Source organism: Malaclemys terrapin, chromosome 10 (genome assembly GCF_027887155.1).
Source record: "Malaclemys terrapin pileata isolate rMalTer1 chromosome 10, rMalTer1.hap1, whole genome shotgun sequence".
In the NCBI taxonomy this organism is placed as follows: Eukaryota; Metazoa; Chordata; order Testudines; family Emydidae; genus Malaclemys; species Malaclemys terrapin.
The window spans coordinates 62,367,715-62,384,084 of NC_071514.1; the positions used below are offsets into that span (position 1 = coordinate 62,367,715).

The following is a 16,370-nucleotide window of genomic DNA, read 5'->3' on the forward strand; positions in this document are numbered from 1 at the left end:
TCATATCTTGAAGAACCACAATCGCTGTAAGTAACCGTTTCTTCTTCTTCAAGTAGATGCAACTATAAATTCCACTTAGGTGATTCTCAAGCAGTACCCATCCCAGGACACGGGGCTTGGAGTCTACCCAAACAAGGATTGCAGGGCAACCTTACAAAAACTTGCATCCACCCTGGGAGATGCAATAATGGTGTAATGATTCGTAAACACATATATGGACAACCACAGAGCAGCCCTGCAAATAGGCAATATTGAGACATCACTGAGGAACACCTTTAACTATGGCTGTGTTCTCGCAGAATGAGCTCGCATCTGCTGAGGAGGTGTAGCTGAACCTTTTTCATATGCAGTCTTTGTTTTACATTTAGAGGTAGTCTGTGAAGAGACTGCTTGACCCTTCATCGGATCTGCATATGAGACAGGTGAGGCGAAGCACAAAACGGTTTAATCCTGTCCAGATAGAAGGCTAGACGTCATTTGACATCTAATGTATGGAGAGGCTGCTCCTCAGGAGATGAATGCAGCTTGGGAAAGAACACAGGTAAATACCTGGTTCAAATGAAACTGAGAGACCACTTTAGACAAAAATTTTGGGTGTGGTCATAAAGTCACCTTGTTCTTATCAGAACTGTGCATAAGGAGGTTCCGCCATCAGAACCTGCAACTCTCACACTCTTCTCGTGGACGTTATCGCTACCTGGAACGCAGTTTTCTGACAAAAAGCGGAGAAGAACAAGACGCCAGAGGCTCAAATGAGGGTCCCATTAAAGCTGCTAGGACTGCGTTAAGGTCCCATAGAGAAACCAGCTCTCAGACCAGATGGAGACGAAGAAGTCCTTTTAAGAATCTTGCTACCATAGTATCGGAGAAAATTGATCTTCCCTGAATGGGGGGGTGAAATGCCGATATTGCTGCCAGAAGCACTTCCAATGAGCTACACAACTGAAGGTACAGCAGGCACTCCAAGATGTCATGGATAGAAACCAGCATCAGTTGAATTCTGAGGGCCAGTGATCACACCGAAAACTACTTCCATTTAGCTGAATAGGCCATTCTGAGAGAAGGCTTTCTACAGTTGAGTAGAACCTGTTGAATAGCTGCCAAAAACTGTTCTTCCTCCCCATTTAGCTGCAAAGCATCCATGCTGGGAGATGCTAGGAGCTGAGCATGGGATGCAATGTGTGACTGATTGTCTGTGAGTAGGTCAGAATGGAGAGGAAGGAATAAGGGAGACTGAACTGACAGCATGAGGTCAGAGACCCAGCACTGCCTTGGCCATGCTGGGGCAATGAGAATGAGCTTGGCTTGATCCGCTTTCAGCTTAAGGATGATATGTGGGATGATCAGGATCTGGGGAAATGTATACAGGGGAGCTGATCGCTAGCTGACATGGAAAGTGTTGGAAAGGGAGCCTGGACTGAGGTCCCCTTGAGAGCAGAAAGGTGACATTTCCCATTGTCCTTTGTACTAAGCAGGTCAATCGTCAGAATGCTCCAAGCTGCGAAAATGACCTGGAGGACACTCGTCTTCAGAGTCCACTCGTGACTCAGGGAAAAATTCCTACTGAAATGGTCCGCAAGATGATTCTGGACCCCAGGCAAGTCGTCAACTCTCCTCAATGAAGAACTGCCACGAACTGATTGCTTCTTGGCAAAGTGCCATGGAGAGTGGTCCCCCTTGCTTGTTCAAATAATGTGTCATGGTAGCATTTTCAGTAAGTATGTGAACCATTGAGCCCCTGACACAGTCCAGAAAAGCACGACATGCATTGCACATGGCCCATAGCTCCAGCACGTGAGGACTCCTGCTCCGACCACATATCTTGAACTTTCAGTGACCCCAGGTGTGCTCCCAACTCATCAAGGAGGAGTCAGTGACAATAGCCCTGGTTGGCAAAGGCTGGACAAAGGGAACACCTTAGCATATGTTCTTTAGATGCATCTACCACTGCAAGGAGTCCAGGACCTGTGGAGGAAGATGAAACAATCTATACGGGGTGAAGAGCTGGACAGTAAAACATCCTGAGCCAAATGTAGAGGTAGAGAAGGTGCAACCTTGAGAAGTGGGCCACTTGTGTGCAAGCGGGTGGATATGTGGCCCAAAAGCCTCAGGCACACCTGAACTGTCATTGAAGTCAGACTTCACACTGAGGCAAAAGGTAGTAAATTGCCTGAAAAGCTCTCAAACTTTTAGAGTCTACTAGGGCCCCAATGAACTTTATTTTCGAAGTGGGAACCAAAGTTGACTTCCCAGTGTTTGGGATGAGACCTAGATGATCGCGCAAGAACAGCATAATGTTGATGTGAGCAAGAATTTCCTTTCTGAACCTGCCCCTCAGTAACCTGTCATCCAGATACTGGAAGATGTGGATTCCTTTCTTCCTGAGATATGCCGTCACAACCACACATTCAGTAAAAACACGAGGGGCAGAATAGAAGCCGAATGGAAGCGCCATATACTGAACATGGTGCTCTGCTATGACAAATCAAACCAATTTCCTGTGACCCGGCAAAATCACCACATGAAAGTAGGCGTCGGGAAGGTCGAGATCAGCAAACCAGTCTCTCTGAGACAATGTTGGGAGAATAGCCGATAGAGTGATCTTTTGGAACCTCATTTATCTGATATATCTGTAGACGCCACAAAGATAGAAAATGGATCTTATCCCGCTCTTGGATTTGGGCAGCAGAAAGTACCAGGAACAGAAGTCGTGACCACAGTATTCCGGAAGAATCTCCTCTGCTGCTCCCCTACCCAGTAGAGAGCAAACCTGCTCGCGGAGCAGCATCTTGTGAGAGAGATCCCTGAAGAAGGATAGGGCTGGAGAGGCGGGGGGAGGGATGGAGAGGAAATGGATGAAATAGCCTGATCTGACAGTGCCCCAGATGTCAGTGGTGAGCAAGCCCAAGCATCGTGAAAGCGGGCCACCCAGCCCCCCAAATGGAGGGAATGAGGAGAAAGGAGCAAAAACTGGAACACTGCTCTGGACCAAGGAGTCAAAATGGGTGCTTGGAGGGCGACAGGGAAGGGCGTCTGAACTGACCAAACTCCGGGCCCAAATGCCTCCTCCTCATGTATGGGGATCATTGTTGGGGATCACTCCCCTACATGACAGACAATGTTTAAACCCTGGTGAGGGTATCAACAGGGAAATACTTAAACTACAGCTAACTAACACTAAAGATAACTAACTCTATATTATGGTACTAATTAACTATATAGAACTAGAAAAGTCACTAAAATAGAAGGATTTTGAGGTGAAAACCACACTGGGATCAGACTACAGCCATGGGCGATAAGAGGGAACTGGGGGAGGGGAGGGAGGCACCTCATATAACTAGGGAGGGGCTATGGCCACGAGCGCTGCCCCTCTACGGGTTACTGATAGGCAAAATTATCTGGCTCCAGTGTGCTGGACGTGCACAAGCCCAAATAGAATACATAACCGCATCTACTCAAAGAAGAACTGTTTGTTGGATCAAGCCTTAAGCTGGTGGTTCACACCAAACAATAAGTAACTTAAACAACTAGAGAACCCAAAGTTTGATTTGGGTGGTTTAACATTAGAAACACAAATCAGACGTCAAGAATTATAACAGGAGTTCTCGAAGTGGGAGTTGGGACCCTGAGGGGGTCGCAAGGTTATTACATGGGGGGTCGTGAGCTGTCAGCCTCCACCCCAAACCCCTCTTTGCGTCCAGCATTTATAATGGTGTTAAATATATAAAAACGTGTTTTTAATTTATAAGGGGTCTCACTCTGAGGCTCGCTATGTGAAAGGGGTCACCAGTACAAAAGTTTGAGAACCACTGAATTATAACATTCAAAAACCAGTCGGAGAACACTTCAACCTCCCTGGTCACTCAATTACAGACTTAAAAGTGGCAATTCTCCAACCAAAAAAAACTTCAAAAAACAGACTCCAAGAAACTGCAGAATTGGAATTAATTTGCAAACTGGACACCATTAAATTAGGCTTGAATAAAGACTGGGAGTGGATGGGTCATTACACAAACTAAAAACTTATTTCCCCATGCAAATTTTTCCCCTACTGTTACTCACACCTTATTGTCAACTGTTGGAAATGGGCCATCCTGATTATCACTACTAAAGTTTTTTTTCCTCTTGCTGATAATAGCCCACCTTTATTGATTAGTCCCATTAGAGTTGGTATAGCAACACCCATTTTTTCATGTTCTCTGTGTATATACATCTTCCTACTGTATTTTCCACTGCATGCATCCGATGAAGCGGGTTTTAGCCCTCGAAAGCTAATGCTCAAAATAAATTTGTTAGTCTCTAAGGTGCCACCAGTACTCCTCATTCTTTTTGCTGAATTAAAGAAGATGCAAATGTAAGCAGACCCTGGGCAAGACCACCATATCTAGCATATCTGTTTTCTAGAATTCTGACTACTATTAAGTCAATATTCTTATCTTCAAATTTCAAAGCAGAAGTTGGTTTTAAGTTACTGTTTCAAAGCTGACCTGCACTTGCATGTAGAGGTGAGCTTCCTGCCTCTCCTTCCTCTTTTGAGCTTCTATTCTCTTTTCTTCTTGTAGCCGTTCTACTAATTGTTGAGGAATATCATGGTCTGTGACAGGTTGCAAAACTTCACCTAAAAAGAAAGTGGGTTTGTGATGTCATTTTACAATAATTTATATCTAACAGGGCTTTCATACACACTCATGACTATTCTTGGGGCAACAATTTCTGATGATAAGCTAAGGAAAGCTTTTACACCTTTAAAACCACCGTTTATCTAATATAGCATCATTACATTCTGGCACAAGATGAACTTTCTAATCTAGGCTAGACTACACCATTTTCATGATTTATATCTTACCCTTATGAAGGATTCAATTAAATGTCAGATTTTTAGAATAATACATTTTTACTGACACTCAAATTTATACATATCAAGCCTGATCTAGTTCTCGTCACTAAGGGTTCAGTTACATTAAAATAATGGTAATCCATTTCTACTGTTCAAAATACAATCAAGGCTATTACACAATTACTGTGAAGAGAAAGTGAAGTATTGTAGTGTACACTTATGACACCACTATGTCAGCTAAAGACATTTTTGATTTTGAATAAAGACTGGTCAAACACTAACATTTTCCAAGGTTAACTGCAGCTTTCTGAAGCTCCATCATATGGTGAAAGATGACAACAATTTAGGATTCAAAGATAACCATAGACCTCTGCATTTCAATATCTGGGTTTAATCAACATTCACACAAAAAAAGATACACAAATATATACATACTTAATTTTGATTCCCTGATGTAAACCAACATGTAAGCATTAGTACAGTGCCGAACGGATAAGTCATCATCATGACCTCCATAATTGTGTTCGATTGCTTCTTCCTTTGTACATCTCGATACAACATCATCATCAAATTTACACCACTGGGGGAAAAAGTGAATTATTTAAAGATACAAAAAAAGTATTCTTGACACAAATTAACTCACACCTTAATTGACTTAAATTACATGCAAGAAATAGGAACTCTTTTTTTTTTTCCTCTTTGAAGTGACTGAAATATAAAACTTTTTCTCCAAGCAACAGAATAATTTTTTTAAAAATATCCCACTGGTTCAACATAAGTTGTGCAACCTTCTATTTTTACAAAAAATAAAGAGGGCCTTAAATTTCTGACGCTTTATTAATTAAATATTTGAGCCTGTTTTATGAAAAACAGCAATCTTTAGCCAAACTATTCAAATTATTATTTACCTTAACAGAATCTGATCTGTTATCCAAATATATTTCATTACTACCATGAAGTTCAGATAGCTGATGCTGATTTATTGTTGTAGAATGAAATATAAAGCAAGTGGTGCACAAAAGTATCCAACTACTACTTGTAAATTTTAAACATACTGTGGCAAATATGAAATAAAACATCCCAAAACTTCATCCTTATCTGTAAACTATCTATTGTGGAAATTAAAGGGGAAATATGAAAAACAAATTTACATTGAATCTTGGCTTTCTCCTCTTAAATATAAACAATTAACTGCTCAAAAACATTTTATGGTGCACATAATGCAACTATCTCAAAGAAAGATGTACCTGACCTATAAACTTCCAGTTATATTTAGTCATCAGAATGGCGTATCTCATAATATTAGGAGAACATCAGAGGGAAACAGAGTGTTGAATCAGAGATGTTAGAAACACTTCCCTAACTTTTTCCTGGATTTAAATATATGTATTAGAGACAGTAAAGACATAAGACATGCTGGGTAGCCTCCTTCTGCACACACTAATTTCTTCTTTTGGAGCCCTAGTATGTATGTGTGTGACTGCAAGGATTCTTCTAGCTAAATTATTTGGCCACAAGCCAACAGCAGGCAAGCATGAGCCTGCTCCTCCTTAAGTGGGCGAGAGACCCCTAATGCCTCAAACTGTCAGTACCTTCCTAAAACAAAAACAGATGAAGATTTTTTTGTACAACTTAAGTTTCCCTAAGTCTGTGGGACTGGAAGCTGAGTGAGAGAGGAACAATTTAATAAACTCTGTCGAGAACAAGCATTGTATTGGAGAAAATGAACTTAGTTTCAAAGACAAGTATTCTAGTAGTCCCCACTCCTGGAAACCAAAAAGTTCCTAGGGCAACTCTAATCAGCAATAGGAATCTTAATTGCAGGTTTCTCAGTTGCTCCATGACAGAAGCTTCAACTGCCTCAAAAGACAGAATAAGACACTCTCTACAAATAAAATAGTTTGGTTGCTTTTTCAATACTTACTTTGCCATCCCCTTTAGGATTTAAGTAAACAACATAATGTCCGCCATGGTTATCTCCACTGTGTACTAGTACTGCATGAAGGATGTAATTTGCAGCATCTTTAGGGTCTGTTTTTTGTAAAAATTCATCAAGTGGCAACTGTTCAGGAAATTCAAACCTAATTTTAAAAAAAGTTAGGTATTTTTACTTGTAGTTAAGAGAATAATACTCTTATGCTGAAATGTATTTACACTTATAAACTTCACTAAAGAAAGTTACAGTACATAACTGAACAAGTCAAATTACAACATCATTTTTATCTGAGATTAACTGCAATGACTGGGTAAAGCAGCGTATTTTACATTGTTAATATGGGATATAAATAATCTTTGTATACACAAGGGACCAAATTCTGCTCTCAGTTACAAAGCAGTGTAAATTCAGAATAACTCAGCTGAAGTCACGAAGTTACTCTGGATTTACCACAATGTAAATGAGAACAGAATCTAGCTCAAAAACCCATTCCTTGCAGGTGCTGCAAGACTGCAACTGCTAAATGAGGTACCTTTTGACTGGAACGCTATTGTTATTTTGCATCAGACCACACTACACAACATTCTCCAATTATTGTAACATATAGATTTCCTCAATTTCCTTTTTTGCTGGAAAATAGTAAATTAATTTGCAAACAGAACTGAAGTGTCCAGAACTCATTTCATAGAGGTGTACCTGGCTGATACAAAATCCACATAAAAGAAAGTACAGGTTTTTTCAAACTGCACATCTACTTGTGTTATGAACGTCCTGAAATAGAGCGTGTGTGTGGTGGAGCCAAAAGAAAAAGTGACATGAGTAGGGGAGACCCAGTAATTCTGTTTATTCTTGCAGCAGGAATTTGGTACATATTAAAAACAGTGGCTTACTACACTATTGCAACTTCTCTTATTTTTTTGATACCCAAATGATGTAAACAAGGTTCTATATAAAATTGCATCATTTAAAAAAACCTAAACAACTTGTTAATTATTTCATATCCCAGTAAATGGTTAACAATGGATATTTAATAAACAGCTGAATCTGTCAATCAGAACACTAAAGATTCATAAGTCAACAATGCACATTATCAGAACTATTTCTTGGGAGCTTTCTTCAGCTATGTCTTCATGTACCTTTCCCTGCTGGTGTCAACTGAAAACCCAAAAGCCAGACTTTGGGCAAAATAGTTTCCATATCATATTTCAACAAGTTCAAACTTTATCATGGCAAAAGAGTTACCTATCATTTATCTTGATGTTTTGGTCAGTTTGAGGGTCATACATAAATCTCATGAGCTGAAGATGTAACACTGGTGGCAATGTTAAGAACTTCACACCTTTCTCTGCCTCCTGTATGTTTGAAAAGAATGCAAGTTCAGACTCTAAGTTTGTCTTCTTAAACTACTCAAAGAAAATAATTTTTACCCATAAACTGCATTTCTCAGATTAATTTGTACTACATGAGCTTTCATCTACACCACACAATAGACAGATAGGGGCAACAAGGATATTTCATAACTTTTTGGTACTTTGGTACCCTCTTGAGCTTCCCAGCTGCTACTGCAGTAGCACTTAGAACAAAATAGTTAATTATTTAAAAGAAGAGCAGTAAGTAAGGCAAATGCATCATAACATCACAATGAGCTACTAAGAATAAATGAACAAGCAAGTTGTCAATGAATAAAAAAAAAAAAATGTATATAGATGCAATATAGCACCAGTGAAACTTCTAAGTTCAAGAAGGTTGATCCAGCTAGTGCTGGAAGATTGCTGAGTGAAAGGTCCTCCCATTATAGCTAGCTTTTCTTTTTATTTCTTGCTATTGCAGTCTTGGGAGAACTCAGGTAAAACTTGTGACTTGAGAGAGGCCTTACTAAACAGGGAAGATAGAAGAGTCAAGATGCACATCATACAGTGGATCGCCAAAGACACTGTTTTCAGACTACCAAACATAACAAGAGGGCAGTGAACAAGCCAGACATTGCTAGGCTGCAACACCTTACCACAAGAAGAGCATTTACATATTTTTTGTTTTTCCAATTTATTTTTAACTATTATTGACAAGAGTTATGCTTGTTGTAAAAAAAAAAAAAAAAAAATCATCTTAACCAAACCAGTTTTAGACAAGGACTTCTGCTTTTCACACTGTGGTAGGCCAAGTGAAACTGAAAAGCCAGAGAGAGATGGACTGCTGTAAAGAGATGAATGGCAAAAAAATATTCTGCAACTTCAGTTGGTGCCTCTTCCTGTTTGTGGGTGGCATATAGATACACATGCAAATGCAGACTAACTTTGCTAAAGTAGTTGAATGGATTGTCACTTTGAAATCAAATATCAGTTGAAAAATATAATCTAAATTTAAATGCAAGTTATAATTTCTTCTTTGGTAAAAACATGATAATTTATAACAAAATCATAGGGAAAAGCAAATTGCATTGCTGAAGTCTTCATTTCAAAGTAACTTAACAAGAATTAACAAAATATACACAAGCTTGCTTAGAAGGAAGCCACCACAACCAGTCAATGCAAGTTTGCATGAATTTCAGAACATTTTTGATCAAGGTAATTCAACAGCTAGCTCTCGTTGGAAATCCTTTATCAAGGATCTGGAAAGAAAACTTGGTACTTCCTCTTGAATTTTATACCTGCAAGCCATGTTCTCCTGCATCGTATTTGTTATCACCATCCAGCTGTTCTACTGCAACATAATCAATGAAGGACTCAAATACTAAGTAAGAAGCAGAAGGAAAAAAACAGAAGTTTACTAAAACAATGTGCAGACTCAATGCAAAAACATTAAAAAGAGCAAAATAATTCGCAAAACTTACTCAAGTCTAATTGAAGATTTCTGTCTTTGTAGAGTGAAAAAATATGTTATATTGCTTAAGAATTTCAAACAACAGATTGAGACTTATTTGGAATTAGAGGGGACAAATATAGATTTTAAAATGTATTTTAAAATGACAGGTCATTAAATGGTCTACCAGCTTTCTACATTCACCTTGTGAGTGACACACAGTTACTTACCTGTGCTGTAACTGTTGTTCTTCGAGATGGGGTGCAGATATGTATTCCATTCAGGTGTCAACATACCTAGTGCACTGAAGCCAGAGAATTCTGCTCAGCAGTACCCATCAGGGTGGTGCTCGCATCCTCTGTTGCTTGTTGCCCATTCTATGGCTATATAAAGGCAGCACCACCTCAACCCACCCCTTCAGTTCCTTTGCCCCGGAATCTAGGACTAGAGACTCAAAAGCACAGGGGATGGAGGGTAGGTCATGGAATACATGCCTACACCCACATCTCAACAGTTACAGCACAGATAAGTAACAGTCTTTTCTTCTTTGAGTGGTTGCTGACATGTATTCCGCTAAGGTAACTCACAAGCAGTACCGGTAGGAGTTGGGACTTGGAGTTTATTTAAAGACTGCAGAACTGACTTCTCAAAGTTTGCATTTGATCTAGATAACAAGGTAACAGCATAATGTTGGGTACAAATACATACAGAAGATTGGGTAGTAGCCCTACAAATATCAAATATTGAAACATCACTAAGAAATGCAATCAATGTTGCTCACTTGGGCTCTCACTGAATGAGTCCTAATTCCTGTGGGGGTGTGGTCTGAGCTACTCCATAAGCTGTGGAAATGCAGGAAGTTATTCACCTGGAAACAGCCTGCCCAAAGATTGGCTGACCTTTGATCTCATCCTCATAAAATACAAAAAGTCGAGATAATGAACAAAACGTTTTGGTCCTTTCCAGATAGAATGCAAGGCAGCACCGGACATTTAACATATGAAGACGCTGTTCTTCTGCATTTGAGTGCAGCTTAGGAAAGAATACAGGTAAGAAAATAACCTAGTTAAAGTCAAACTGTAAAACGACTTTAGACAAAACCTTTGGATGTGATCTCAAGGAAACTGTGTATACGGCAGCCCTACCATTAAGGCCTGCATTTTGCTGACTCTTATAGATTTTATAGTAACAAGAAAGTCTGTTTTTGGGAAAGGAGAGACAACGGACAAGTTGCTAGAGGTTCAAATAGAGGACACACAAGGACAGCCAGTACACTACTGAAGTCCAACAATGGGACCATTTCCTTCACAGGTGGAAACAGGTGGACTATACCTTTCAGAAATTTCACTACCATGGAGTCTGAGAAAACTGACTTCCCTCGGATTGGAAGATGGAACGCCAAGATCACCACAAAATGAACCCTCAACAAGCTAAGAGCCAGACCCTAAGATTCAAATGCAACAAGTAATCCAAAATGTCCTGAACACAAGCTAACATTGGTTGAATTCCCTTACCAAAAACTACTTCCACCTGGCCAAATATATAGTCCTAGTAGATGGTTTTCTACTATTAAGTAAAACACTCCAAACTGCTTCTGAATATTGCCTTCCTCCTCATCTTACATGTACTATCCATGCCGTGAAGTATAGATCTCTCAGCACCAGATATGCAACCTGGCTGTGGTGTCCACTCAATAGTTCGGGAAGGAGAGGAAGAGATCTATGAGGTCGAACTGACAGACTCAGAAGGTTGGAGAACCAACACTGTCTTGGCCAAGTCAGTGGAATAAGAATCAGTTAAGCATGGTCCAACTTCAGTTTGAGGACAACCTGAGAGATTAGAGGAATGGGGGGAAAGGCGTACATCAGGGCCACTCCTCAATTCAATTGGAAGGCATCAGTTAAAGACCCTGGGCTGAGTCCTGCTCGAGAACAAAACTGATGGCATTTTTTTGTTATCCTTTGTTGCACAGATTGACCGATGGGATATCCCATTCCCTGAAGATGGCCCTCACAAGATTGCTCTTCAGAGACCATTGGTGGTTCTCAGAGAAAGTTCAGCTGAGATGATCAGCCAACTGGTTTTAAGAACCTGATAAGCGTGTGGCTGGGGACATATCATCCTGGATGCAAAAGTGCCAAAACTTTATTGCTCCTTGACAAAGCTGATTGAGGCAGACTCCTGTTTGTTCACATATTACATTATGGTGGTATCATTGATAAGTATGTGACTGTTTGCCAGCCGCAAGACGAGTTGGCTGGTTAAAGTTGGAACCAGAGGGCATTCTCTTGTGAGACTTGCGTCTTCTCTTAGAGAAGTCCAGTTGCTTTGCAGAATAAGAAGGTTGTCTGAAATACTGTTGGGAGTACCAATGGAACTGCTGTTGTTGTTGCTGATCCCCATAACAGCAACTTTTAATTGCCGGGGTATAACCCCTTAAGAACTATAACATGGTTCTGGCATCCTTAAAAGAACGTAATGCCTCATCTATCTTTTCAGAAAACAAAGACCATCAATCAAACAAACATCTGTGATCTGTTGCATGTCTGGAGCAACGTCAGAGTTCTGCATCCAAGGAACCCTTCACAGCTGAGGCCATAATCTTAGATGAATTGTCTGCCACGTTGCGTGCTGACTGTAGCAACATCTTAGCCACTTTGAGGCCCTCTGCCAGGAAAGACTGAGAAGGAACTGATGGGGGTTGGGGCAGTGTCACCGTTACATAAACCATGGGAATGGTTATGAGGTCCAGAGGGCTCAAGCACCTCCCCAATGGGTAAGCAACGTTCTCTAGCTTTGGGATGCATGTGCACATGAGCGGAATACATGTCTGGAACCCCTTGAACCGTCTGCTTGGTTTACTGAAGTCTTAGGTGGTTCTATATTTCTTGCCTTCATGCCAATGACTTCCTCATGTAATTAACATTTAGCAACTGCTACACTGCTTGACTCAGTTAGCTGCTCTCTTGGTTTTTATTAACATCTCCATTTGTAAGTAAAAATGGTCTGAGTTACTCAAAAATTCATTTGCTCCAGTTGATCATGCCTATACTACTCCTGGGGGAATTCTGCACATGTGCACAGAATTCATGTATCCTGCAGATTTCTGTGGCCTGTGCTTCCCCTGCCATGCTGGACCCTCTGCATTTATTTATAGACAAATAAAACTTGCAGAATTTTTAAATATTGTGCATAGAATTTTTTATTTTATGACACAGAATTTTTTTTTTTTTTTTGGAGCAGAATGCCCTCAGGAGTACTATACTTAAATCATAATCCATGTGACATTATTACTATTGCAGAAGCAACTAATTCAGGGTATTACAAAATATTATGACATCAGAAGAGGAGTTAGTAGGAAAAATAGATGAACTCTTAAAATACAAGATGATCCTAACAAGAAATGAGGGAAAAGGAAAAAAGAAAAAATGGCCAATGCAAGCAGAATCTCTCTAAATCAGGGGTTCTCAAACTGGGAGTCATGACCCCACAGGAGGTCGCAAGGTTATTACATATGGGGGAGGAGGAGTGTCACACTCAGAGGCTTGCTGTGTGACGGGGTTACCAGTACAAAGGTTTGAAAACCACTGCTCTAAATAGAAAAATCTGTGAGGTATCTTCATGCTAAGACACCTACTTATGAAATCAAACGCCTTATTTTCCAAGGCGATGAGCCCTTGCAAATCTATTTGAAGTCAATGAGGTAGGTGGGTGCTAAGCATCTCTGAAAATCAGCCCCAAAATTTAATTTGTGCATACAGAATACATATCACTTACTATTTTTCTTTCCCTTTATACTTAGCTGGATGTCATAATAATCCTCTATTCGTTCAGACCGATAGTCTACGTGTTTGCATTGAATGTAAGACTGCAAACAAAAATAAAGATAGGATTTCAATATGTACAAAACAACAGAATTAATTTTAAAAATTTGTTAACTGACTAAATACATACCACCATCTTTCCTCTGAATAATTTAGGGATAGTGCCTTCTACACACGTGCCTTTCATTTTATTTTCCACATTATCAAGCAACTGAAAGAAATTAGATTTGCACTGTTATACATCCTGAACTACCTTTTTCTGAATTTGTTTACTTGAAGTATATAAATTTAATTTAATGATGAAACTTTGGGGACTTCACTTTTTCTTGTGCTACTCATTAGTCACTTCTCCTTTCTATTAATCCTTTAAGTCACCCTTTCCCCACAAATCCTTTCAGGGCTATCCCCATGCCATTTCCCCTTAGATTTGAAGAACTTTGCAAAAGTCTGTGATGCACTAGAACAGCAGGATAAAACCCACAAGCCGAGTACCTTCAGACTCTTCCTGGAAGGTGGAAAATGGCTATATCACTTGCAATGCATGTAATCTCCAACTGCTTATGGAATAGAAATGGATCTTCCTTCTCAGTAAACAAAAACAACAAAACAAAAAAGAGCAGGTGGCATAATGAGGCTACCATAAAGGTGACCTGCAAAATATATATTTTTTTAAATTGGGCTTGTGCCTTTTAGAAGTATCAGGAATGTAACATCTGGACTTCCCTGGTTTTGTTAGAGGACCACTGTGAACACTTTTCATTTAATTGAAGGAGCAAAGATGCTGAATCTTTTAACAGATTTCTATTCACAATGTTAGTCACTAAAGTTGTATAGCTTTTCCCAAATGTAAACATAAAACAGTTTTAAATAGACCACAAGTACCTTTCCCCTCATAAGTAAACTAATTTGCTTAGCTCTTGTGTGGTCCCCATTTAACTATTTCTGCGGTCAGAGTCTTTCAACCCAGAAAGAACCGGAATTTCTAATTTAAAAGAAGGGGAGAGAGAAACTATTCAAAAAAAGCACCCAATTCTTTCCCACCATCTTTATTCATCAAAGAAACAAGGGCACATATCCAGTAATTATTTTCCTTTCCAAGCCACCTTTAAATGGCATTTCTCCAATGTGACCTTACAAGGAGAGTCAGCACATTTGAAAAGTCTTCTATATTTTGTTTCTAAACTTTGCTTTCCCTTACAAATTGTGTGTCCCTATCCCCAGGTCCATAAATATAAAGGGCCATATAAAGCTCATGCTATATTTAGAAAGGAAGATACCATGTAAAATGGAACTCTCTAAGCCTTGGTTTACTCTAATCTAAGGAATCGATTTCAGTATTAATGGGAATTTAGCTAAATATATATATATATATATATATATATATATATATATATATATATATATATATATATATATATATATATATATATATGCCAGTAGGCAACACCATGTGTATATGCAGATATCAATAAGAGATGCTGGAAACTTACCACTCGACATAATTCCTGAACATCATGTTGCATGAAACTGTCTAAAGTTTCCCACCTTTATAAGACAAACAAGTAATAACATCACTATATTATAAAAGTGCAGAAATCCAGCATTTAAAAAAAATATTCTGATAATTCAATTTTAGAATAAGAGTTTAAATAAACAATCAGATAAAGGAAGATCTGAAACTGGCATGCTGTATAATTCTACTTTCAAAACCGGATAGACCTGAAAAATGCTGCCGTTTTGTTACAAAAATATTCCATCGGGTGTCTCACTAAAGTGACTTCTACAAAGGTAAACATCTGCTGTTCCTGTCTTAAAATTACCAGTGCTCTTGGCACTTAATATCTACATCTCATTCTACTTTCTCTTGTTTTCAGATTGGTGAGGGTCTGGACATAAGAGGATATTTGCAAAAAATGTACTGACAGTTTATTTTTTCTCTGAAAAGAAGTCGCTTTTAGAGATCCTTTGTCAGACTGCACATCTAGACATATATCAAAGGACAGACATTAAGACTGGGATTTTGAAAGTACTCTGCATTGGCCTAACTCTGCTCCCATTGACATCAAACATAAAACAGATGGAAGCAGAGTTAAGTCAAAACTGTGCACTTTTGAAAATCCACCTTAAAATATCACACCTTCTTTATTAGTTTTACTTTAAAGTAGAGGTAACATGGAACAACTTCAGAATTGTTTTAATAATTTCAGAATAAGATACCAACGTATACTTCTATACCCCTCTACCTGAAAATCTCCAAGAACTTTATGAAGATTAATTTAAAGATGAAGTTAACTGAGACACAAAGATGTTAAGTGACTTGCCCAAGGCCATATGGGAAATATGTGGCATACTTGAGATCTGAAAACAGATTTCTTGCCTCTCTGTTCTGGGCTTTAGCTACTAGTCAAATTAAAGACAAATGAAATAGAGAAGGATTAATTACATCTCTATAGATATCTGATTACTATGTAACATTAAAATGAATAATGCAACATAAGTAGATGTTACAGATTAAGAACTAATGGGCAGTACTGGCTTCTCAGGTCAAAGACAACACTTGCTACAGTGGAAAGTCAAATCTAGATTCTGCAGAATTACCACACGGCACCTTAAAGTGGGAGGCGAGAGAGGGGCACTGTCCAGCTTGCTGGGGGAGAGGGAATAGTACCTTATGGACAGGAGGGGCAGTGAGGCTCAGAAGTTGCTGCAAAAAGGGGGTGTGGGGTCAGCGAGGCTGACTCATTCCTAGGAACCCCCCAAGAAGGTCAAGAGGGAAAAGTGAGTGGCTCTAAGACATGCTTTGCCTGTCCCCAAATATTTCAGAGTCCCCTCTTCTCCAAATGCCCACACTGGAGCAGAGCTTCTAGACTTCAGAAGTGGAGGGCTCGCTAACAAGTGCTCTCCATTCAGAACTCCCTTTGAACTCGGTGGAAATCTACTACAAAGTCACAGTTGGCATAACAAGCAAAAATTC

At 39.4% G+C, this 16,370-nt stretch overlaps 1 protein-coding gene across 1 annotated transcript in view; it reads right to left on the minus strand.

Annotated features, from left to right (window-relative positions):
- Positions 1-16,370, minus strand: part of USP7 (ubiquitin specific peptidase 7) — a 102,914-nt gene that overhangs the window by 26,903 nt on the left and 59,641 nt on the right. The window contains exons 8-15 of the mRNA XM_054041016.1: positions 14,887-14,941; positions 13,527-13,607; positions 13,350-13,440; positions 9,421-9,503; positions 8,016-8,125; positions 6,762-6,918; positions 5,273-5,417; positions 4,488-4,618 (exon numbers count right to left, since the gene is read on the minus strand). Coding sequence (XP_053896991.1) covers positions 4,488-4,618; positions 5,273-5,417; positions 6,762-6,918; positions 8,016-8,125; positions 9,421-9,503; positions 13,350-13,440; positions 13,527-13,607; positions 14,887-14,941 — 853 coding nt within the window. The remainder of the gene's footprint in view (positions 1-4,487; positions 4,619-5,272; positions 5,418-6,761; positions 6,919-8,015; positions 8,126-9,420; positions 9,504-13,349; positions 13,441-13,526; positions 13,608-14,886; positions 14,942-16,370) is intronic.